Raw genomic sequence first — 26,249 nt, forward strand, 5'->3', positions numbered from 1 at the left:
TATGGAACTTGAATCAAGGTTCAGATATTGGAGCTAGGTATATGGCAGAAAGTTTGGTACTAGGTCAAATTAAAACTTTGGATCAAGATCAAGAGTTAAATTGTGGTAAGTCTGACATGATTGAAGTCCACATTTAACAGCTTTGAACTGAGTCCAGGGTTAAAATTATTGATTTACAGCACTGTTCATAAATATCTCCCACTTTATGACTGTTTGCAGACTGTATAACAGTGGTACTGCAGGAAAGGGGTAGAATGTTGTGAGCAGTAGTGTAGGTCCAGATTGGATGTATTGGAACTAGGTTCAGAGCTTAAGAACTAGGTCAAGGTCAAGTGATGCACCAAGGCTATTCAAGGGGTACTGGGCTTCACACTCTTCCAAATAGGGGCCAGCATAAGAGTTTGGGTGTTTGCCAATATTATCAACAAATATGCATTGAGTAGGAGTTGCATTTGATATTGTATTTACTTTTGAGAATGTAGGATTGGCGAAATCGTTATTCTGTAAATAGAATGTCCAATGCAACACAATGCATTGTTTCTAGGGCTCATCACAATACAGGCGGCTGTATCCCTATGACCTTGCGACCTTGGTGCTTCACGCATGTTGGTATTGGTATCCAATAATTTATCCCTTTGATTAGAAATCATATTCAGAAAGCTGGTCAGGCACCTCTGTCAAAGCTTTAGCGTCCAAAGACACGAAACATGATGAATTGTTACCCCCTGTAAATGTGTGTGAAGTTTAATTGATACAAATTGCTTGCTATGAAAAGATATGGTATAGCTGCAGCCTTGTCTCCTAGCAATCAACAATCAGCATGTCCCATTGTCAAGTTCTCGTCAACTGGATTCTAGATTCCGTCATGCGTTCATCTATTATTGCCCGTTTTATTATTCAAAGGGTCTGTAATAACAAATGGATTATTGCATGTGTGAAATATTATGTAATCAATTAACTTGTATTAATAAAACTTCCAACTTTTCAAAATACTATAAGCAAATAGGCATTCATCTAAGCCACATCAGGGGCGGTCTGGTAGCCTAGTGGTTTAAGCGTTCGCTCGTCACGCCGTAACCCGGGTTCGATTCCCGACATGGGTACAATGTGTGAAGCCCATTTGTGGTGTCCCCTGCCGTGATATTGCTGGAATATTGCTAAAAGCGGCGTAAAACCATACTCACTCACTCACTAAGCCACATCATCCACTTTTCCAAAACAACATTGATATAAAAACCATGAGATCATTGTCTCATTTAATATTTTGTAGTGGTCATATTCTAATGATTTCTGTCATTCTGTGTCACTGCATGGTTATACAAGTTGCTCTTCCAAGTGTACAGTTTGTAATATGTAGGAAGATGTATTTATGAGAAAGATATGTATTCTTTTTGATTCTTTACAAGAAAAGTTTTCTACCATACTGCTGGGCTGAATTGATCAGGGTTTGCCATTGCCGCTCCTACGCAAGCTGTGAGAACAATCTGCCTGTATAGGATCAGCATATATCAAATGTCCAGAATCTCCAATGCGGACGCTGTTCGAAAGTGAAATTATTTTTGATTTTCAGGAACGTTTTTGCCCCCTCATTGCCAAATGTTCCACCGATATTGTATTTTCAGTGTTTGTTATAGGTATTATTACTGGAGGGTCTTTATGAATCACCAGGATTGATAAATGTCCTCATTCAGGGCTGGTATGGTTATCAGGATGACCCTGACTCAGGATATTTATCATTTCAGGTTTTTGTAGTCAATAACGTATGCATGATTCTAAGAATTGTGGACTACAAGGTTCATTTAGATTTAAACCAAATGCTGTATACATGTTTCTGTGGCTGTTGCCCTTCAGATTCATTTTGCATGGCTGCCAGATCTCCTACTTACGTTTCTACACTTTTTAGATATTTTGTAAACATTTATGCTCTCCTGCTTTCCTGACTTTCTCCTCCTGTTCTATTTATTTCCGTCTTTGCAGTCAGTGTCTGTAATTTTACCACATTTTGTTGTTTGTATGGTATATGTAACCCGTGATGTATTGCTTGTTGATAGAGAATAAATTTTAGATACAATTCTTGTCTCTCTTCTGTTAAATGTTCAGGTTGTTTAGCACAGTGGTTAGTGCTCAAACAGGTCAGGCCAAGGCAAGGGTTTTATTCTGCATATGTTGATATTGATGTGTAATGGCCTCCAGGCAGTAGCAGGGATAGACACAGCCTCTAATCCATTAATCGGGGCGGTAAAATAGCCTTGTGGTTAAAGCGTTCGCCCGTCACGCTGAAAACCCGGGTACGATTACCGACATGGATACAATGTGTGAAGCCCATTTCTGGTGTCCCCCCGCAGTGATATTGCTGAAATATTGCTAAAAGCGGCATAAAACCATTAATCAGGACCAAGGAACTAGTCTGTGTTCACCCAAGGCGCCGCGATTCGCTGTGCAGAGTTGCGTTCCTTAGGCACGCCAGACACCGATGATTGTGGGTACGAATCCCGGTTTGCCCCGATTATGTTTCTAGGTTTGTCAGCACCATACCAGTGTGCTCGTGGGTTTCACCAAAGTGGTAAACGTCTGAGACCTTCATCACTTCGGGCTTTCCTCCCACATTAAGCTGACAAGTCGTGATATAACTGGAATACTGTTAAAAGTGGGGTTAAATCCAACTCTCTCACTCACTCACTCACTCACTCACTCACGCAACTTGGATACGATGATATTGATCAACCAAGTCAGCGAGCCTGGGCACCCGATCCGGTTAGTTGCCTCTTAAAACAAGCATAATCGCCACTTACAGCAAGCAAGCTGAAGACCTATTCTACCACGGATCTTCACTGATGACAATGTACATAAAGCATATATACTGATGTAATTGATGACCAGGGACTCATGAGAAAAATTAAATGGTCGGTTAAGACATGCTGAATGTCATTCTTTTGGAGCAAGATTCCCAATTATCCTGGCACGACATAATTGGGTAACCAAACTCATTGTTAAGCACTATCATGAAGCAGGAAATCATGTCATGGGAACATATCAGGCATTATCAGCCATATTTTGGATTATCTCTGGCAGAGAAGAAATCAGAAAATGGGAACGTGTGTGTGCTAAGTTCAAACGAGACAAAGCAAAGCCAGCATACCAAGTGCTGCCACCATTACCGAAGTTCAGAGTACAACCATCACTTCGAGCATTCACTGATGCAGGTGTAGATTTTGCTGCTCCGTTCTTGAGAGAAGGAAGGAATAAGAAGAGACAAAAAGGGTTTTTTGTGTTGGTTCACGTGTCTCAAGACCAGGGCTGTGCATCTCGAAGTTGCATATGGTCTAGATGCAGACTCGTTTTTGAATGCATTCTATCGCATGGTGAGCAGAAGAGGTCTTCTGAAGTCATGGTATCGGATAATGGTACAAAGTTTGTGGATGCAGTTAAAGAACTGAAAGAGCTCGTACAACAAATGGATCAAGATGTTGTTATGAGATCTCTTGCAAATAAAGGAGTAAAATGGTTTTTCAATCCTCCAAACACTGCTCATTTTGGGTGAATATTTGAAACCATGATTAAGGCAGCAAAGCGCGCAGTCTATGTCATCCTCAGCAAAGGTGACATCACAGATGAGGATCTTATGACAGCAGTTGGGGGAGCAGAAGGTCTCATAAATTCCAGGCCTCTCACGTACCAGTCAGCTCACCCTCAAGATGACACATCACTGACACCAAATCACTTCCTTCATGGACAAGCTGGAGGTGTATTTGCACCTGAATGTGGACACAACAGACTTCAACCCCAGAAGACGTTGGCGCAGGAACTGGTCCGCCATTTTTGGAAAAAAGATGGTTGCCAAGTCTCAACACGCGCGAAAACGTGGAACAGACCAGGTCGAGATTTGCAAGAAAAAGGGAAGACACTGGAAGCTTGGAACAACCATAAAGACTTGCCCTGGAGCTGACGGTGGATGTAAGCGTTGGTCAGACTGTGCTAACCAGATCTATAAAGAACATCAGCCCACTGGAATGGAATGACTCAGAAGAAGACTCAAAAGACCAAAGATCGGGTTTCAAGGATAAAGCATTCAAGGATCAAGACTGCAAATAACTGTGCAAAGACGATCGGGTTTCAAGGATAAATCATTCAAGGATCAAGTTTGTGCAAAGAACTTTGAAAAGACTATAGTCCATCAGGGCGGGGGAAATGGACAGAAGGACTGTGTGCAAAAATGCAACAGTAAAACAGTGCGCCAAAACGCACCCAAACGATGAAAATGTTGTGTTTCACGTGCAAGAGGCACTTAACATGTTACGCGAATGTGGTTTTGAGTTTATAGTTGTGAAAAAGTTGTCAGGTGGCAACATGTGCTTTTCGTTTAGTCACCATAAGGGAACTTAGAATAGAAACGTTGTTATTAAACAACATAGTAACAGAGTTCACATATAGAAGTGAACTTATCCACAAAAATTGGATACAAATTGTTCATTATAGAAAATAGTGAAATTAATTAGATACATTAAAAGTTTGAACTTGTTTCAATAGTTCATTGTTTTGAATTTTAGGGGTTATCATCACTCCAAAAATATTAAACGCAAAAACTCGTCGTACGTTTAACAGAACAAACGCCAATTATGGCGAAACTATGTTTCGAAAATAAATTCCAGAACACCTATGTCTAAGGTTTGGAATATGGTGCATCTAAAGGATGGTGACACTTTATTAACTGCTGAATCTGATATAGCAAATATATTAGCTTAACATTCATCCTCATCAAATTATACCCAAAAATATCAGAAAGTTAAAAAAAACTTGAAGAAAGAAAGATAGAAAAATAATTTTAATTGTGATAATGGCGAGGATTATAATAAAATCTTTTGTACTTGTGAACTGCATACTGCCTTAGGGCAAGCTCATGATATTGCTGCAGGCTCTGATCATATCCATCATCAATAACTAAAACATTTACCTGATTCATGTTCAGAGACATTGTTAACTATGTTTGATAATATCTAGACAACGGGTAATTTCCCTTCATCTTAGCGAAATGCTGTTGTAATACCAGGCCGTGATCATACTGATCCTTCTTATTACAGACCAATATCACTTACCAGCTGTGTTTGCAAGGCCACGGAAAGAATGGTAAATAACAGTCTTATATGGTACTTAGAAACGAATAATCTTATTACAAATTTTCCATTTGGTTTTAGAAAAAATAGAAGTACAGTTGACCACTTGGTTAGCCTGGAGTGAGTGAGTGAGTATGGTTTTACGCTGCTTTTAGCAATATTCAGCAATATCACGGCGGGGGACACCACAAATGGGCTTCACACATTGTACCCATGTCGGGAATCGAACCCGGGTCTTTGGCGTGACGAGCGAACGCTTTAACCACTAGGCTACCCGACCGCCCCGGTTAGACTGGGGCCTTTTGTGAAAAATGCTATCATTAGTAAACAACATGCGTATCAATATTTTTCGATTTAGAAAAAGCGTATGATACGACCTGGAAACAAGGAATTTTAAAAGAACTTTATGCCTTTGGATTGAGAGGGCGTATGCCTAATTTTGTATCTCAGTTTTTAACAGATAGACATTTCCAGGATCGTGTTGGATCCACCTGGTCTGATTTTTACGATCAAGATCAAGGTATCCGACAAGGTAGCATATTATCGGTAACTTTGTTTAGCATAAAAAATAATAGTTTATCGAAGGCTTTAAATGACTCTGTTGACGGGTCTTTGTTTGTCGATGACTTTAATGTATCATATCGAGGTAAAAATATGCACACGTACTAGAGACGGTTGCACCTTTGTCTGAATAAAATCAGGGGGAACGGGTGGCCGAGTCGTCTGAGGCGCCGCGATTCGCTGTGCAGAGTTGCGTCCCTTGGGCACGCCAGAAACCTATGATTGTGGGTTCGAATCCCGGTTCGCCCCGATTATGTTTCTAGGTTTGTCAGCACCATACTCGTGCTCGTGGGTTTCACCGAAGTGGTAAACGTCTGAGACCTACATCACTTCGGGCTTTCCTCCCACATTAAGCTGACACGCCGTGATATAACTGGAATAATGTTAAAAGCGGTGTTAAATCCAACTCACTCACTCACTCTAAATAAAAAACAATGATTGCGCAGAGCGGAAGGCTTTGAGTTTTCTAAATCTGAAACAAATTGCATTCATCTCTGTCGAAAATATAAACCTCATAGGGACCCAGAAGTACATCTGGCTGGAACTCCAATTCAAGTTGTAAAAGAAGTTAAATTTTGAGGAATAAGTTTTGATCACCATCTTACTTTCTTACCACATATTAAATATCTGAAAGCTAAATTCTGAAGGTACCAGATTTACTTAAAGTTGTTTCTAATTCCAACTGGGGAGGGGACCAGTCAACCCTCCTTCACTTATACTGATCACTTGTCCGTACCAAACTCGATTATAGCTCCATCATCTATGGTTCAGCTTGTAAAAGTAACTTTAAATTACTCGATCCAATACATCGTCAATGTCTCAGGCTTTGTCTGGCATCTTTCAGAACTCTCCCATTGACAGTCTGTACGTTGAGGCCGATGAGCCACCACTTAAACAACGCCGTATGACACTATCTATACAGTATGTCACGAAGTTACATTCCAGTGAGTCCAATCCTGCATACAATTGTGTGTTAAATCCCCTGAGAGCTTGTACAGTAAAAAGTCATCTCTTATTCCGCCTCTTCGAATACGAATTAAACCTTTTTTCTCTGCTGTTAACATTGAACTTGACGCTATATCTCCTTTCCGGTTGTTGTCTTCTCTTCCTTGGCAATTGGTAAAGCCCCACGTAGACCTGTCATTGACCAAACTAAAGAAATCAGAAACAAATCAATTACAACCAACAAGAATATAATCACTTAAGAAATCCACACGATACTTATAAATGAATATTTACAGATGGATCCAAGGATGATGGCGCTGTTGCCAGCGCCAGTCGTTGGATCCAAAACTTCGCAAGCATCGATCTACGCAGTTCTGACACGATGACATGCATAAACCAAGTCAGCGAGCCTTACGACAAGCATAGTCACCTTTTACAGCAAGCATGGGTTGCTGAAGACCTATTCTACCACGGATCTTCATGGGTGTCTTTTAACATGACGTTGAGTAAGCTATGAGCGGTACTTTGTCAGCCCAGACTTGAGTATTTGCAGGCTGCTGTTTTAGGTAATTGGAATACTGCCACATCAAAATACAATGAAAAATACACACACGTGTGCGGATAAAAGTAACTATTTTCACAAGTTTTTGTTTGAATTACAAAGAGACAAAAACTATTCAGTTTGTAAACGTGTTTTAACTTATCAGTAGCATCAAGCTATGAATCACGTGGGGCAACCTGAACGTTGTTTTTTGTGTCATAATATGTTTGTTTGTTTGGTGTTTAACGCATCACTCAGCAATATTCGAACTACATGGCGGCGGTCTGTAAATAATCGACTCTGGACCAGACAATCCAGTGATTGACATCATGAGCATCGATCCACGCAATTGAGATACGATGACATGCATCAACCAGCGAGCCTTACCACCCGATCCCGTTTGTCGCCTCTTATGACAAGCATAGTTGGCTTTTACGGCAAACATGTGTTGCTGAAGACCTATACATCCCCAGACCTTTACGAGTTCATAATATGTGAATAGGGTCCAAACAGCCCATGCAACTAACTGAGGATCGATGGGTCAACACACAGTTAGTTCAAAGGTAACTAGATTGTAGGGTGTTAGATGTGCCCCAAAAGGAGAAACATTATATTGTACAGCAACAGACGTCGAAACTGACATCCGTGAAAAGGAACGCCGAAATATACACATATGTATGTTTTATATCTGATCAACTATATTATGCACAAGTGTAATTAGCCTCATGCCCTTTACGCAAAAAAAACCGTAGTCTTATCGTGTATCAAACATGAGCGGGCCACTGTAACTTGATAATGCCCTCATATTGCTTGACGACGGGCCATTATCACGCCCGTTGTTAGGTGACGTCACGTTCAATAGTGACGTCATCTGGTTTGTTCTATGACGTTTCCATATTTGTAAAAGATGGTTAGTGACATTGGTGTCGATAAGCTGGGCCCCATCTCTAATATCAAAACTTTGACGACGCGCATAGGGAGCCGGGAACCAGCTTATGGTGTCGATTCCTTTAATTGTTTCAAAGCCGATATTGTTGTTTCTTTTTATTTGATAACAAATTCCATCCATTTTAGCTGTAATAACAGTAACGCTATTTTTCAGGGTATTATCATTTGCAAAAGCCCTCGGTCTTTCAACTGCCCTCCTTCGTCGGGAAGTTAATGGAAGACCTCGGGCTTCTGCAAATGATAATGCCCTGAAAAATAGCGTTACCCTTATAGTATTGTGATACAGCATTCATTCACTGATACACCTGACTTCGTTAGCGGAATATGCCGAGCAGACCCGAGTGTCCATCACTTTTGTTTGTGTATTGCGTCACAGTAGGTATGACGTCACAGTTCCTTGCCTAGTAACTGTGCCGGACATCTCATAACAATACAAGTCTCGACGTTGTGACGGCCGCGCAAAATGTGAGTAGGTATATTGCGTCCTATTTGAAAGTGTGTTTTACAAAAATACCGAACTTGGTACTTAATCTTTTACCCAAATTCATCGCCTGCTTATCAGCAATACCTTAGTAGTATTCGTATCAAATTTTGAGTGTGTTTGCATGGTTTGGGGGTGGATGTAGTCAAGAAACGTTATATAATCTAAAAGAAGAAGCAGCTAGAATCTACAGGCCTTCCTGTCTTCCTGAATATGCTTCATGAGCCTAATCTCTTGTAGACTAATAACAAAATAACGTACCATATACAACTAACTGAGCCAAACTAAATTCGATAAGGTAACTAACAGACCCGTGCAGATTCAGGGATAGAAAAGGTCTTCAGCAACCCATGTTTGCAGTAAAAGGTGACTATGCTTGTCGTAAAAGGCAACTAACGGGATCGGGTGGTCAGGAACGCTGACTTGGTTGATGCATGCCATCGATCCCAATTGCGTGGATCGATGCTCATGATATCAATCACTGAATTGTCTGGTCCAGACTCGATTATTTACAGACTGCCGCCATATAGCTGGAATAATGCTGAGTGCGGCGTAAACAACAAACAAACAAACCAAACCAAAGTAACTAACTCTGAAGCCGTGAATATCCAGGGTAGAATGGGAGATTTTGTTATGGCTGAGTTTACGTATGTCAAATTAATTCATCTATCGCTCAGCTTCCATGATTAGTACACGTGAGGAATGTTTTGGACACCTTCACTATTGCCTGTTTTTCACTCTGATTGTTCAGCGTGTACGATCTGTGAACGGAGATGGCCACACCTGCAGTTCAAACCCATCGCAAGAAACGCCACCCCATTGTCCCCAAGATCCAAGGCTATAGTCATGAGGAATTTGACAAACGTAGGTATTGTTACAATTTCACGTGATTCAATCTTCTTAATCCCAGTGTGCGGTAAAGTTGTAGATGGAGGTCTGTTCTTGTGGGGCAGGGCTGGCAACTGGACTTTTATAGTCAGTTGACGCCCTTGCTTCGGGAAGATGGCATTTTTCAGAATACCTTCCCCAATTTTGGTAAGGAATGTTCAAGAGTTCCTTCTTTAGTAACCGTTTCTACCCGTGTAGATCCGGGGTAGAACAGGTCTTCAGCAACCCATGTTGCCGTAAAAGACAACTATGCTTGTCATAATAGGCGACTAACGGGATCGGGTGGTCAGGCTCGCTGACGTGATTGATGCATGTCATCGATCCCAATTGCGTGGATCGATGCTCGCGATGTCAATCACTGGATTGTCTGGTCCAGACTCGATTATCTTTTAGACCGCCGTCATATAGCTGGAATATTGCTGAGTGCGCCGTTGAACAACAAACAAACAAACAAATAGTAACCGTTTCAGACGCCAGTGTTTACCGTCGGCCTAAAATTACAGAGCGTTTGGGGCTTACCCTGCACCTAAAGGCTTGAATTAAACTGAAAAAATACGTTTTATTTTAAATGTGGCACCAATGGATGTCACTGATGTGGATGTCGCACGAGTAAATTTTCGATGTTGATGTCCAATTTTCAATGTTTATGAATTGCTTTGATATTCAGTTTCGAGGTTCAATAACATGTAATCATAATTAATCAGCCGTTAAGTCAGTGATAACTATCTGTTAAATCAAACCAAATGGTTCTTTTGTTTCTGAAAGCATGATTACTCCTAACCCTCTGGATGCCGAGTTTGTAGTTCAGTGGTTAACCTTATGTTGAATAACAGGGTCCTACGTTATTTAATTAACCTTCCTTCCATTTTACACAGCAATTGTTGAGAAACATCCACCCTGTGAGATCCCGACAGCAAGACATTTCCCGGGGCTGTCGATAAAAGGGTAGGTTCGAAATCATGTGAAAACCTGCAAGAGTGAGTGAGTGAGTTGGGTTTAACGCCGCTTTTAACAGTATTCCAGTCATATCACGGCGTGTCAGCTTAATGTGGGAGGAAAGCCCGAAGTGATGCAGGTCTCAGACGTTTACCACTTCGGTGAAACCCACGAGCACGGGTATGGTGCTGACAAACCTTGAAACGTAATTGGGGCGAACCGGGATTCGAACCCACAATCATAGGTTTCTGGCGTGCCCAAGGGACGCAACTCTGCACAGCAAATCGCGGCGCCTTAGACAACTGGGCCACCCGTGCCCCCGTAAACCTGCAAGACTTGCATATACTTGCTTTTGCTGAATACGTCAACTGTATGTAAAAAACAAATTATTAAGATGATTTAATCGCAATACCGAAAAAAACACTATATAAGGCCATTACTCGGCCAATTCTGTTTAATTTTAAATGAAAATGAAAATTGAAAAATGTCGGACTCACACATATATATATATATACTACTAAATATGTTAAGGATCACGAGATTCTATCATATTTCTATTGTTAAATGACCGCCTCCGTGGTCTAGTGGTAGAGCGTCCGCCCGGAGAGCGGAAGGTCCGGGGTTCGATCCCGGGCCGCGTCATACCAAAAGACGTTAAAAGATGGTACTTGTTGTTACCCTGTCTGGCGCTCGGCATTAAGGGGCTAAAACAAGGACTGGTCGGTTCGGCTCGGAGTCAGTATACTGTGTCTGAGTGGGGTATTCATGTTAAACTGCGGCATGGTATCTCAGTGAACTATAAATCGACTAGTACAAGCAGCCACACACACACACGTGCATGCACGTCGCTATATTAGTGCAATAATCTTGGACGCGACCTTAAACCCAATTTCACCTCACCTCACCTATTGTTAAACTGTCGTGGCATGACAACTTAACCATGGTAACATGAAAGTATTAACTTGTTTTGGTAGTATAATGTGATATACGCTTGATGTATGCGGCCTCGCACCCACTGTCTTGTATTGGAAGCTGCTGAGGACATATATACTCTTCAAATAAAGTAGGGGCACTCGGAAAAAACTCAAAATGTCTACAAATGTAAGAGATCTTAGTTTCCAGTGATACTTGTATGCTGATTATGAACGAATGGGGAACACTTACAACCGGCAGTGACGTATGACTGTCGATGTTATGACCCCCAATGATCTTGATGGACGATTGGGACAAGATGGGACATTTCAAAGTTAACGTTTTTGGATGAGTAGTGCGTATTACCACCAAGAGTTGTCAAACATGCATCCGCTCGACGAGGTGATTTGAAGGTGTCTGTCTCACTCCTCTTGCAGCGCCCGGCCGAGTTCAGCCGTGGTCGGCGGTCTTTCATGTTGACGCACACGTCTCCCTATCATGACGTGCTCAGTTGGGGAAAGGTTTGGGCTCATTACTGGCCATGGCAGTGTGTGGATGGTGTGCCGATTGAGCACGGGCGTTGTCGTCCTGAAAGACAAAACGTCGACCCACACGCCAAACGGGACAATAAAGGGTGTCGGTGTGTTGTCCCGATAGTACTGTCCAACGACCCTTCCTTGCACAATATGGAATTGTGTTCATATACAGTGATGCAACCCTCACCACAATCGATAGACCGTCAAATCTGTCATGAGGTCACAGGTTGACGTTGCTTGACGTTCATGTCGACGTCGCCAGACGCAACGTGAATCGGGACTCATCTCAAAACATGACACGTGACCAACGACGAATACCCCAGCTTCGACGTTGTGTACACCATTGAGGTGAGGTGAAATGGGGTTTAACGTCGCGTCCAAGATTATTGCACTGATATAGCGACGTGCATGTACGTGTGTGTGTTTGTGTGGCTGCTTGTACTAGTCCGGACTGATGCCGATTTATAGTGCTTGCTCACTGAGATACCATGCCGCAGTTTAACATGAATACCCCACTCAGACACAGTATACTGACTCCGAGCCGACCAGTCCTTGTTTTAGCCCCTTAATGCCGAGCGCCAGACAGGGTAACAACAAGTACCATCTTTTAACGTCTTTTTAGTATGACGCGGCGGGGGATTGTACACCTTTGACGTCTGTTGACAATATGATAACTTGTAAGGGGCGGCTATAGACTATTTCTAATCGTGTGACCGTAGCTCGTACTCCAGTAGCCTGATAAAGGTTTTCAGCGTTTTGATTCGCCGTTTGAGCTCGATTTCGTAGAGCCAGATTAGGGATCACTCGATCCTGTACTGTTGTCGTTGACCTGGGACGACCTGAATGGGATCGAACGCCAACAGTTTGGGTTTGTTGGTACCTGTTCCATTGTCTGTTAATCACAGACTGCGAAACATTGAACGTATTGGCCACTGCACGCCGACTTCAGCCAGTTTCCAGCATGTCAATAGCCCGTAGACGCTCCGCAGACACCGCATCGCTAGCTCATATATATACACACACAATGAATGACATCAAGTAAATCACGACTGTATGATAAGAAAGAATCAATAACGTTAACAGAATAAATGGTCCACAATGATGACTAGACCTTCCATAAATGTGTCGAAATCAGTATTGACACCCTACGAACGTGATCTTTTGATATTTCCTCTTTTCTCAGTCTCCCCAGCTTGTTTACGGAGACGGACTGTCGTACCGCCATCATGAGCTACGCCACGAGCACCTGCTGCGTCGGCACCGACCCCGCCAGAGAGATGGACATAACGGCACTTTATCCTAAACACGTACACTACGTAAGCATAGTCCAATACTACGTGAAGCCGTTCTTAGGTTTTGTAGATTTTGCCCACTCGTATCGAGAATTTAGAAGCTTATCGACCCTGATTGACTTATTGAAAGTTCATCTGCCACGTCCCCGTTGGAGGATCTCATAGGAGTAAAAGATCTGATTTTAATGAGACTGGCCTCGGATTACACATTGTCACCGATTACAAATTTGAAACCTGAACAAAAGAACATTCTGGAATGGCTAATAGATGGCCTAGATTGTATGGATTCAGTCGTTAAACCCGTAACTATCGTTCGGAGTTAAAGTTTTCGAGGTTGCATGATTAGAAATCCCATTCCGACTGTCACTTTCGTAATCTGGTAAGCGATGCTCTGATTGCATGGTCGGATGAAAGGTCGTTCTGACGTGACCCCTAATGGGATGTCCTCAGATCTTTGTTTAGCGGTAGCGAGAACTGAGGTCTGATTTTAATGAGATTATGTTTTATACCAGACACAAACCATCAAAAAAGGGTTCTCATCTTGGACGTAACCTTCATTACAAAGAGTGCACAGCCTTTTATATCTAGGGATATTGAAAAACCTCCAGTTTCTATTTTGAGACCAATTCCGTTGCAATAACCAAAAATATCCACGTAATATCCTCACGTTCCACGTGTTTCGAAACAATTGCTTTGGTTGGATCATTCGAAAATGATTTCTTAATTTGAGCCCATGTACTAAAAAAACCCAGAAACAAATCGTTTTTAAGCCCATGAGGTGAACAGCGATGGAGCTTTATAACGACGTGCAATCCATGATCGGGTGATAATAATACGACTGGCGTCGTCTGCTAACAGAGTGAAGGGATTCCCCTGTAAATTAATGACGTCATTGGGGAAAATCCCCCTATATTCTTACCTCCATCACAGGAGAGCGACAATCTTAATTTACGACAATGGTCGTAAGACAATGAATTTACGAACGGATTAAGAACGCTTTGTGGATCGGTCGTAAATATTACTAAACTTATCTTAATTTCAATCGTAAACTCTTACGATATGTGTAAGTTACGAAGGCTTTCTGGATCGGGGCCCAGGTACCTTACGTCAAATCCTGGGCTTTAGTTGAACTCAGTTCGTGATCCGACCTTGTTACATGAACAGTTATCAGATGACCATTGGCCGGGTATAGGATTCAGAGATTGCATGATTCATTCCAGTACGATCTCATAACTTTCGGCGAGACTAGGTCGACATGCCTGCGGTTTGTGCCACACCGGGAGAAACGGCCCTTGGACGGGGCGAACCAGGGAGTGCCCCCCTCGCCGTGGGAGATTCCATGTAGCCCCATCTATATGAACACAAGGCACGAGCTGAGGAGTCCGGTGCCACATACAACTAGAGTACAGGTGAGCTATTGGAAAATTAACATGGCCTTGACTTGACCTCCGTTCTCCAACATCGCGTCTACATTGTCCACAGGGTAATTGCTGAAATACTGCTAAATTCGTCTAAAACTTTATTTCAGGACCTAAATTACAATATATATCTTGATCATCGATCAGATCGTCTTGACTGGGCGCCGACAATTTGTTTGAAGTAAAAGAGAGGTGGAATCTGATTGGTCAATAGGAGGGGCATAGAAGGGATATAACTCGTAATAGCCACTGGTGGCGTTGCGATCGAGCCCAGTTCAGCAAGGGTGGAAACTGGACTTTTAGAGTCGGTTAACTACCTTGCCTAGGGACGATGAGAGGAAATAATTTGCAAACCCTATAATGTAATCAGTGATATATACTGAATCAAATTAAAAATTTCACAATCCTAAAATTTTAACATTTTGACCAGTTGTCATTGTGGGCCCTTATTGTGTATTTAAACAGTAATGGCCACGTATTGTCTTCAGATAACACCCGTTTTTGTGTAGGTGAATCGATCAGAATCATGTGCACAGCACTATAGTGGCAAAAGTGTTTTTTCACGTGCAACTGGTCACGTGGCCATAATACCGCACGTGTTTTTAGCCATACTTGTTAGCAGTCATTAACTAAAAAAGAAAAACACAAGAAAACAAAAGTCTTAACGGCCATTTGTCATTTCACGCCTTTCAAATGTGCAACGTGAACGTGCCATCGGCATGTTGCAGACGGGAACGTCCGTAGCTGAAGTCGCAAGGACGATGGGTTGTAGTCGACGGACTGTTTATGATTTACAGACGCGTCTACAGCAAACGGGTACCACCGCTGACCCTCGGCCAGATCGACCACGTGTGACGTCACATGCAGAGGATCGTCAGATTTTCTTACGTCACCTCTGTAACCGATTTTTGACGGCTACATCAACCAGAAATGAACTGTTTAGGGGTAGGCTGAGTGCGCAAACTATTCGAAACCGTCTGAGAACTGCTCACCTTCAAGCACCGCGGCCATACTGCGGGCCGATTCTGACTCAAATACACAGACGTCAACGTCAATTGTGAGCACAGCGATACTTACGATGGACTCAGAGGAATTGGAATCAAGTCGTCTTCAGTGATGAATCCCGATTTAATCTTCGATTTGCTAATGGTAGGGCGAGGGCGTGGAGGCGCCGTCATGAACGTTACGCCAAGTGTTGTGTACAGGAAGTTGACAGATTTCGAGGCGGAAGTGTCATGGTGTGCAGTGCTTTCTGTGGCAATGCACGTTCCAGGCTTCTTGTCATCCGTGGCAACCTCAATGCTGCTGCTTACCGCGACCAGGTACTGGCACCAGAACTTCTGCCTTTTATGGCAGCACATGGACCCGGTTTGATCTTCGAACACGACAATGCCAGACCCAACACAGCAATGTTGACAAGGAATTTGTCTCCCGACCTCAATCCTATCGAACACGTCTGGGATGCTCTTGGCAGAAGTCTGCGCACTCTCCAGAACCAACCACAGAATTTGCAAGATCTTGGCACCATTTTGCAGCAAGAATGGCGTCGTCTTCCCAATCATGTGTTCACAAGCATCACAAGGTCCATGCGGAGGCGTTGTGTGGCAGTTGTCAACGCACATGGTGGCCATACACGCTACTGAACTTGTGTGCCATCAGATTCTCGTGCTTGGGACTTATGATTTAAACTGTTGATGTTATTACCGAATACCGTAGGTGCTTGGAACAAATTATGGTTACCACCGTTAATTAAAATCCTTCTTTGGACATTAATGATTAAAAATTACCTTCTCTGATACATTTGTCCGTTGTATATCATACATGGGATTACTTTTTAAAAATGTGAAGTTTTTAATTTGACTCAGTATACTTCCTATTCGATAGTACGGAGGCGCATCATCTTTCCGAGATCACTTGTATCTTGTACCGTATATTCCCGTGGTATTTCAGTTGAAAACATGGCTTGCCTTTGCATGTGTTTGTGACGGGTGCCACCTGTCGGGCGGGAAACGCGCTGTCACCTTTTCGCGAACAATGTGTATCATAACTATGTGATAGTGATATTTAAACACATGCTTGTGAAAAAGTCGAATCGTACAATGGTCTGTGCCTTCAGCTGATATTTCTTATGGTTATGTTGTTTTTTGTCGCTTTTATTTACTGATTCTGCTAAACTAGTGTCATTTAGTAAAGAAGTAAGCACATTCGAATATGTTTCTGTTTACACGATGCATGCATTGACTAGAGTGTTCGACATAGGTTTGTCGGCACTATATCCGTGCTCGTGGGTTTCACCCAACTTGTAAACGTCTAAGACCTGCATCACTTCGGGCTTTCCTCCCACATTAAGCTGACACGCCGCGATATAACTGGAATACTGTTAAAAGCGGCGTTAAATCCAACTCACTCACTCACTCATATGTATATTATACAGACACGCCAATGAGCAAGTCTAAGATGAGTCCAGAAGGGTATGAAAGGGTTATGTGTAGAATATATATCCCCGAATTAGCTGAATTTACATTCAGAAAAACGACGGCGCGCATTTCTTTCACATTCTCACGTTGGTCGTCCTTTTTTAATAGATCTTGGTCGTCTGATAACAGAGACCGCCTCCGTGGTCTAGTGGTAGAGCGTCCGCCCGGAGAGCGAAAGGTTCGGGGTTCGATCCCCGGCCGCGTCATACCAAAAGACGTTTAAAGATGGTACTTGTTGTTACCCTGTCAGGCGCTCGGCATTAAGGGGCTAAAACAAGGACTGGTCGGCTCGGAGTCAGTATACTGTGTCTGAGAGGGGTATTCATGTTAAACTGCGGCATGGTATCTCAGTGAGCTAGCACTATAAATCGGCATCAGTCCGGACTAGTACAAACAGACACACACACACGTGCATGCACGTCGCTATATAAGTGCAATAATCTTGGACGCGACGTTAAACCGCATTTCACGTCACCTCACCTGATAACAGACTTTTGATATGCAAGCGGTTTTAAGTATTCGTCACTTCCAATATGGCGGCCGTTTGTTTACGTCAACTCGATGTCTGTTGTAGCTATTCGGTCTTTGGTGTGCACATACATCTTTCCTTTGGGACAAATAGATTTTTCCAATGGTGCTGAAGTTATGGATCATCCAAGGATGAGTGTTTCCGCGAGTGGGTGAGGTTGGTTGGTTGGTTTGTTGTTTAACGCCGCACTCAGCAATATTCCAGCTTTATGACGGCGGTCTATAAATAATCGAGTCTGAACCAGACAATCCAGTGATTAGTATCATGAGCATCGATCCACGCAATTGGGATCGATGACATGCATCGACCAAGTCAGCGAGCCTGACCACCCGATCCCGTTAGTCGCCTTTTACGACAAGCATAGTCACCTTTTACGGCAAGCATGGGTTGCTGAAGACCTATTCTACCCCGGATCTTCACGGGTCGATTGGGTGAGGTCTCCCACGGACTGACACTCCTGTTTCTGTGTAGGCGTGTGACGTGTGCGCTGCCCGGGGGTCCGTGCCGTGCTCCGTGTGTGAGGGGTCGGGATACAGACGCTGCAAGAGCTGCGGGGGCCTCGGGGTGACGCTGGAGGAAGTAGAGTATGGCGAAGAGGAGGAAGTGGCCGAAGTGGCGTGTGAGTCATGCAGACGGAAGTGTATTCTTAGGTAGGTGGTTGTGATTTGTTAGCCATAGCAAGAAAGATATTAATTATCTTTTAGAGGCTGCATGGTTAATTTCCGTTGATTTCATTCGGAAATACACAAGACATTTTGTAACAGACAAAACTTAGCCTCAATTCTTGGGCACGGGTGGCCCAGTCGTCTAAAGCGCCGCGATTCGCTGTGCAGAGTTGCGTCCCTTGGGCACGCCAGAAACCTATGATTGTGGGTTCGAATCCCGGTTCGCCCCGATTAAGTTTCTAGGTTTGTCAGCACCATACCCGTGCTCGTGGGTTTCACCCAACTTGTAAACGTCCGAGATCTGCATCACTTGGGGCTTTCCTCCCACATATTAAGCTGGCACGCCGTGATATAACTGGGATACTGTAAAAAGCGGCGTTAAACCAAACTCACTCACTAGCCTCAATTCTACCATGAATGTTATACAACATGTTCCGTATTTGGTCATATCACCCCTTTGTGTATAGCAAGAATGAATACAATAAATTCCCGAAATATTCACTCGTGCATCTTAGTTATTACCGATGTTGATCCTAACATGATTTCGTCTCAGGCGCCGCACTTCGCTGAGCGGTGAATCTAGCGGTGGGTAAGCCTAGTGGTTAACGCGTTCGCTGGTCACGCAGAAGGGTCGGGTTCGAATCTTCACATGGGAACAATCCGATAAGCCCATTTCTGGTGCCCCCAAGTTCGTGTTAAGTTCCTACCCATGTACATGTCAATCAGACCATTTGCCCCAGACCCGTGAAGATTCCGGGGTAGAATAGGTCTTCAGCAACCCATGCTTGCCGTAAAAGGTGACTATGCTTGTCGTAAAAGGCGACTAACGGGATCGGGTGGTCAGGCTCGCTGACTTGGTTGATGCATGTCATCGAATCCCAATTGCGTGGATCGATGCTCATGATATCAATCACTGGATTGTCTGGTCCAGACTCGATTATTTACAGACCGCTGTCATAAAGCTGGAATATTGCTGAGTGCGGCGTTAAACAACAAACAAACAAACAAAACCTTCATATGCGCAGTTAACGTGCGTAAAACTTAACCCGTTCACTGTTGCAGATGCAAGTCATGTTACGGGAGTGGTCAAGAAACTTGCCGTACCTGCAAGGGCCACCGAGCGGTCAGAACATTCGTGGAACTAAGGGTCAATTAGTAAGTTGTACGACTGAGCGACTGAGCGTCTGTACATATCCTGGTGACTATGCCTGTCGTCATAGTGATCGGGTGGTCAGGGAAGCTGACTTAGTTAATGCATGTCATCGATCCCAATTGCGTGGATCGATGCTCATGATGTCAATCAGTGGATTGTCCGGTCCAGACTTGATTATTTACAGACCGGCGTCATATAGCTGGCATATGGCCGAGTGCGTCGTTAAACAACAAACAAACAAACACTGCCGAGGTCAAACATTACGACTTCACACCGGAAGTAGTTTCTGCCGGTCTCGATGACAAATAACACGTGCAACAGTAATTGACAAAGAGGAGCCTTTCAATGGAAATGTCAACTTTAGTAGGTGACGAGGTGAGTTTAACATGTTATTTGTCATCCAGCAGGAATGGGAGTATTTCCGGTATAAAGTGTCATTTCTCAATGTGACAGTGCATATCTATTTCATCAGGGGAATATAAAATCTCATCACTGAATACATGATAGACAATCAACATTAATTTCTCTCCAATATCATTTAAAGGTTACAAAATATATACATATATTGTATAAAGATGTTACAAAGGTCATTGTATGTAAAGGTTACAACAGGTCATTGTATAAAGATGTTACTAACGGTCTATGTATAAAAATTACAAAAAGTCCATGTATAAAGATGTTACAAAAAGTCTATGTGTAAAGATGTTACAAAAGGTCATTGTATAAAGATGTTACAAAAAGTCTATGTGTAAAGATGTTACAAAAGGTCATTGTATAAAGATGTTACAAAAGGTCATTGTATAAGGATGTTACAAAAGGTCATTGAATAAGAATGTTACAAAAGGTCTATGTATAAAGATGTTACAAAAGGTCATTGTATAAGGATGTTACAAGAAGTTGCTGTATAAAGTTGTTGCAAAAGGTCATTGTATAAAGTTGTTGCAAAAGGTCATTGTATAAAGATGTTACAAAAGGTCATTGTATAAGGATGTTACAAAAGGTCATTGAATAAGGATGTTACAAAAGGTCTATGTATAAAGATGTTACAAAAGGTCATTGTATAAGGATGTTACAAGAAGTTGCTGTATAAAGTTGTTGCAAAAGGTCATTGTATAAAGTTGTTGCAAAAGGTCATTGTATAAAGATGTTACAAAAGGTCATTGAATAAGAATGTTACAAAAGGTCTATGTATAAAGATGTTACAAAAGGTCATTGTATAAGGATGTTACAAGAAGTTGCTGTATAAAGTTGTTGCAAAAGGTCATTGTATAGAGGTTACAAAAGGTCCATGTATAAAGCTGTTACAAAAGGTCATTGTATAAAGATGTTACAAAAGGACATTGTATAAGGATGTTACAAAAGGACATTGTATAAAGAGGTTACATAAGGTCATTGTATAAAGATGTTAGAAAGGGTCTGTGTATAATTACGTGTATATTTCGTGGCTTCTTTTTTCATTTTCTAAACGATTCATCTGTTTCAAAGCTGACACACAAACAAGGTCATTGCCACGTGAAACTAGAAAATAGTTCAGTGTTACTTATCAATGTGGCAGTATTTGGTTTTGTCGACGAGATACTGACAATTAACGATTACTTTTGGCAATGAATTATGAACAGTTATAGCACTATAAATCGGCCTAAGTCTAGTAGTCTTACTAGACTAGTAAAAGCATCCACATACTCACGCGTGCATGCACGTCGCTTTTGACCTTTTTCACACTTCGCTACTTCCGGTTTGAAAGCGAGGTTTGGAGAGCAGAAGGTAAAGGCTGGATAGCACATGAAACACATGGAGATGTCAACAAGGCACGCAATCGGGACAAACTGTGACAATTTAACCACCCCGGTACAAGCCTCGTTTTCGGTCCAAGATGGCGAAAGTGTGAAAAAGGTCAGTATGAGTGCAATAATCATGGACGCGACGTTTAACCCCATTTCACCTCTGCCCCGTCCGCAGATGCGGGACTGGGGACATTTCTGTCGGGAGCTCCTGACAGGATCATTTAGATATTTACAGAATGACAAGGTGTGTGTTTCATTGCAGTCGGTGCGAGCGTGACTCCTTCATGGACAACCCGTCCCCTGTCCCTGAAGATGACATATTTATCTGTGAGGGCTCTGAGATATTCATCCAGGAAGACTTCCCTGTAAGTATCGTCAAGCTCCTCGCAGCGATAGTCGTTTGCGGAGCACTCCGTATTGGCCATGACTCAAGCTCCCAACATCTACGCATGGAGTTGAACTCCAACCGCCTGATCGTTATGTTTACAAACAAATTATGACTGTTGGCAACTGTCTCTCTTCCCAATTCCCTATTATGATAAATACACTGGACCCATCGAAACCGGGCCTTCACGTGACAATCACCATCTACCCATCTTCCCGAGGCAAGGGAGTTAACTGACTATGAAAGTCCAGTTTCCACCCTTGCCGAACTAGGCTGGAATTTCCAGGCTCGCTCGTAGCGCCACCAGTGACTATTACGAGTTATGTCTCTTCTATGTCACCTCTCATATCACTTGCATTTGCTTCAAACAAAATGGCGGCGCCCAGTCAAGACTACAATGTGCATCAAATCACGTGAGCACCTTGATTAAAAACAAGGTGTCGACGCCCGGTTGACGGTATCCTTTGCTAATCCTGGAGTCGACCGAAATCTGCACTTTGCAATCCGTGTCGTCGATTTCGTTACGCAGTTTTGATTGGGCCATGCATAGACTCGTTTGTCCAGCCAAACTATAACTCAGGAATTCCAGCCTTGTTCGGCAAGGGTGGAAACTGGACTTTTAGAGTCGGTAAACTCCCTTGCTTCGAGAAGATGCTGTCCTCTGGGCTACCTCACCTGCAGGGAGTGACCGACAGTTCAATGTTGACTATCTGTGTATATTCTAAAGACAAAAGCAAATTGAACATTGTTGGTTTTGTTGGTTTTCTTGTTGTTTAACGCCGCACTCAGCAATATTTCAGCTATATGACGGCGTTCTGTAAATAATTGAGTCTGGACCAGACAATCCAGTGATTGACATGATGAGCATCGATCCACGCAATTGGGATACGATGACATGCATCAACCAAGTCAGCGAGCCTGACCACCCGATCCCGTTAGTCGCATCCTACGACAGGCATGGGTTCCTGAAGATCTATCAAACTATATTAGCTACAATAATGTTAGGAGTTTAAAAACACCCAGAGACAACATATTGGCTTAGGTTTGGGGAATGCCACTTCAAGTCAGTACCGTAAATAACAACACCTGACCTGGAGTCAATATGCGTTTCTCTCTAATGAGGGGCGGTCGGGTAGCCTCGTGGTTAAAGCGTTTGCTCGTCACGCCGAAGACCCGGGTTCGAATCCGGACATGGGTACAATGTGTGAAACCATTTCTGGTGTCCCCCGCCGTGATATTGCTGGAATATTGCTAATAGCGGCGTAAAACCATACTCACTCACATCTCTTTTATGACATGTGACCGCTTCTCGTGAAATGACTGGCTGGAGTCTTTGTATTATATAATAATTTTGTTTGTTGCAGGTCGCCCCCATCACAACATACTCCGTGGAAGCCATGAACAAGGCGTCCATTTCTCTTGTTACCAAACATAATGACGCCTATCCTGGAGGGAAAATACTTAAACAGGTGGGCATCCATATCAAAATATCAATCACGTGTTTGGTCCAGACACGAATATTTACAGTGCGGCGTTAGACAACTAACATACAAACCACAATGTATGTCACCGCCTTCGTGGTCTAGTGGTAGAGCGTCCGCCCGGAGAGCGGAAGGTCCGGGGTTCGATCCCCGGCCGCGTCATACCAAAAGACGTTAAAAGATGGTATTTGTTGTTACCCTGTCTGGCGCTCGGCGTTAAAGGGCTAAAACAAGGACTGGTCAGCTCGGAGTCAGTATACTGTGTCTGAGTGGGGTATTCATGTTAAACTGCGGCATGGTATCTCTGTTGACTAGCACTATAAATCGGCATCAGTCCGGACTAGTACAAGCAGACACACACACACGTGCATGCACGTCGCTATATAAGTGCAATAAACCCAATTTCACCCCACCTCACCTCCAATGTATGTCTGGTGGTGCCTTGTGCGAAACAACCAATGCACTGGCTTTGTGTAATCAGATTTTTTACTCAGAATCGGAAAGTCGACCGCAGCCGAGCAGGTGAGGTGTGTAAACTACAGTAAACTACGTTTATAACGAACGCGCATATAACGAACTGACTGATATAACGAACTTACTATTTAGTCCCGACCATTTGTTGTATGTATGCTGTATATATGCTTATAACGAACTACGGTTATTACGAACTAAAATTAGTGGTCCCCTCGAGTTCGTTATAACCGTAATCTACTGTAATTAGAGAATAACCAAAGACCTACGGGGAGTTATTTATTATCTGTCCCGAGTTAATGATTTTTGTTTGTTTTGCTTGTTGTTAACGCCGCACTCAGCAATATTTCAGCTATATGACGGCGGTCGGTAAATAATCGAATCTGGACCAGACAATCCAGTGCTTGACATCATGAGCATCGATACACGCAATTGGCCCGAGTGATTGAATGGTGTTCATTCCGAACCTCTGGCTGCGCCCCTCATGGTTTATGCACCCTGCAGTGTTTTTTTATAAGGATAAACAACTCCCACTCGTCGTTTATTTCTTAAATAAACAACGACCACGAGTCATTTATTTCTTATATGAGATTTCAACAATAACCAACTCATCAGTGTTTGGACGAATATAGTGTTGTTTGTGTGATCTAGTCGTAACTTGCAGACCACGAGTCTATTTTCTAGTTGAACCAAGTCGAATATGCTTTCGTGTTTTCAGGTTCAGAGCATGTGGGTGATACCGGTGACGGAGGTTCATTACACGTGGCGGGAATTCCCCCACCGGCTGTGGGTGTACGGAAACTCGCGCAACGTGTACGCCCCCGACTACCCACAGCAATGCTGTATGGGGTGCAAGCTGATGTAGTGGGCAGGGTGGTGCGTGGGGGGAGGTAGAGAAGCTGGACATTCAGCCATTAATATCAGATGCGTGTTTGCGTTCTGCTGAAGATTCTTTATCAACCGATGCGTCGTGTGTGCTCCTTAACGCTCGAAAATACTAAGGTGCGCACACTCGCTGAAATGGAGGATATTCTACGACGCATCGGTCGATAAGGTGGGTGGAATGGGGTTTACGTCGCGTCAAGATTATTGCACTTATATAGCGACGTGCATGTACGTGTGTGTGTTTGTGTGGCTGCTTGTACTAGTCCGGACTGATGCCGATTTATAGTGCTTGCCCACTCAGATACCATGCCGCAGTTTAACATGAATACCCCACTCAGACACAGTATACTGACTCTGAGCCGACCAGTCTTTGTTTTAGCCCGTTAATGCCGAGCGCCAGAAAGGGTAACAACAAGTACCAACTTTTAACGTCTTTTGGTATGACGCGGCCGGGGATCGAACCCCGGACCTTCCGCTCTCCGGGCGGACGCTCTACCACAAGACCACGGAGGAGGTCCATCGGTCAATAAAGAATCTCCAGCAGAACGCAAACACGCATCTGATATAAATATTTTCGAGCGCGGGGTGGAATAGGTCTTCAGCAACCCTTGCTTGCCGTAAATGGCGACTGTGCTTGTAAGAGGCGACCAAAGGGATCGGGTGGTCAGGCTCGCTGACTTGGTTGATGCATGTCATCATATCCCAATTACCAAGATCGATGCCCATGATGTCAATCACTGGATTCTCCGGTCCAGACTCGATTGTTTACACACAGCCGTCATATAGCTGGAATATTGCTGAGTGCGGCGTTAAACAACAAATAAACAAACAAAACAAAGATTTTCGAGCGTTTGGCCTGCCAGCTCTTATTTATTTAATAAGATATTTATTTATTTAAGTGTACATTGTATATAAATGATCATCTTTACGGTATTGTAGATATAGTAGTACGTTTGTTATACTGTTGATAGATGAGCATCAACGATCCTTGCTACTTTTCTGTGCCTGTACTTACACTCTGTTAATGAAAGTTGTGTTTTAATAAAAATAAATAGTTTCATTCTTTTTGAATAAACCTATAGCAGAACTGAGAAACATTTTCGTTTCGTGATTAACCTGGACATTATATTCTTAATTCTGAATATCAGCACTTCAGCGACACTTGAAAATATCTGCTTTGTTTAGCTCAAAAGGCAGACATGGTATTTGACGGGATTAACAAAGTGGTCTCAAAATGCTAACAAAATCTTATAACTTCTTAGAACGTTAGAACGGGGTATGTCTTTTGTTGATTTTGCACTCTGAAATTTACACCATGTTATTAGCTCGATTATTAGGCGACCAAGCACTTGGAAAATGTCCCTAAATTCTTAGTCGTCTCAGTACCATCTTCCTGATGGCAGAGTTTCCCACAGCCTATATCAAAGTCTAGGTTTCAATAATTAAAGTGGACGTTGATAAAGGCTAGCGGACTCCTGACTTGGATATCTTGCCTCGGGAGGATGTCTCAGTGCGGACTCGTCAAGTATTTTTGTTAGCTTGTTGGTATTTTCGTGTGCACAACGCAAGCTCGCACACACAGACTCAGACTGTTGTGATACAACACACACGCACACACACTGTTGTGACAACGGACACGCGCGCGCGCACACATACACTGTTGTGAAACAATACGAACAGGCACACAATATTGTGGTACACACAACACAGAGACTCTTTGTGAAACAACACACAAACAGGCACACAATATTGTGATACACACAACACACAGACTTTGTGAAACAACACACAAACAGGCACACAAAATTGTGATACACACAACACACACACACACAGACTCTTTGTGAAAC

The 26,249-nt window shown here is 43.0% G+C and overlaps 1 protein-coding gene across 1 annotated transcript; it reads left to right on the top strand.

Annotated features, from left to right (window-relative positions):
* Nucleotides 1-8,486: 8,486 nt before the first annotated feature.
* On the top strand, nucleotides 8,487-24,480 carry LOC124133846 (protein SSUH2 homolog). The gene is made up of 10 exons (XM_048397011.1): nucleotides 8,487-8,571; nucleotides 9,339-9,451; nucleotides 10,351-10,420; nucleotides 13,043-13,175; nucleotides 14,372-14,560; nucleotides 18,047-18,225; nucleotides 19,303-19,395; nucleotides 21,440-21,542; nucleotides 22,927-23,031; nucleotides 24,233-24,480. Exons 2-10 carry the CDS (start codon nucleotides 9,361-9,363, stop codon nucleotides 24,377-24,379), a joined length of 1,110 nt encoding a protein of 369 aa, XP_048252968.1. The 5' UTR covers nucleotides 8,487-8,571; nucleotides 9,339-9,360; the 3' UTR covers nucleotides 24,380-24,480.
* The last annotated feature ends 1,769 nt before the right edge of the window (nucleotides 24,481-26,249 follow it).

This window comes from Haliotis rufescens, unplaced genomic scaffold, assembly GCF_023055435.1.
Source record: "Haliotis rufescens isolate VD_foot unplaced genomic scaffold, xgHalRufe1.0.p SCAF_16, whole genome shotgun sequence".
In the NCBI taxonomy this organism is placed as follows: domain Eukaryota; kingdom Metazoa; phylum Mollusca; class Gastropoda; order Lepetellida; family Haliotidae; genus Haliotis; species Haliotis rufescens.

Bases quoted from the DNA above. Each gene is read 5' to 3' on its own strand.
- LOC124133846 (XM_048397011.1), top strand. From the start codon at position 9,361: ATGGCCACACCTGCAGTTCAAACCCATCGCAAGAAACGCCACCCCATT. The intron at 14,561-18,046 runs GTGAGCTATTGG...GTTTCTGTGTAG, and splicing joins CACATACAACTAGAGTACAG to GCGTGTGACGTGTGCGCTGC. The intron at 19,396-21,439 runs GTAAGTTGTACG...GTTTCATTGCAG, and splicing joins GTGGAACTAAGGGTCAATTA to TCGGTGCGAGCGTGACTCCT.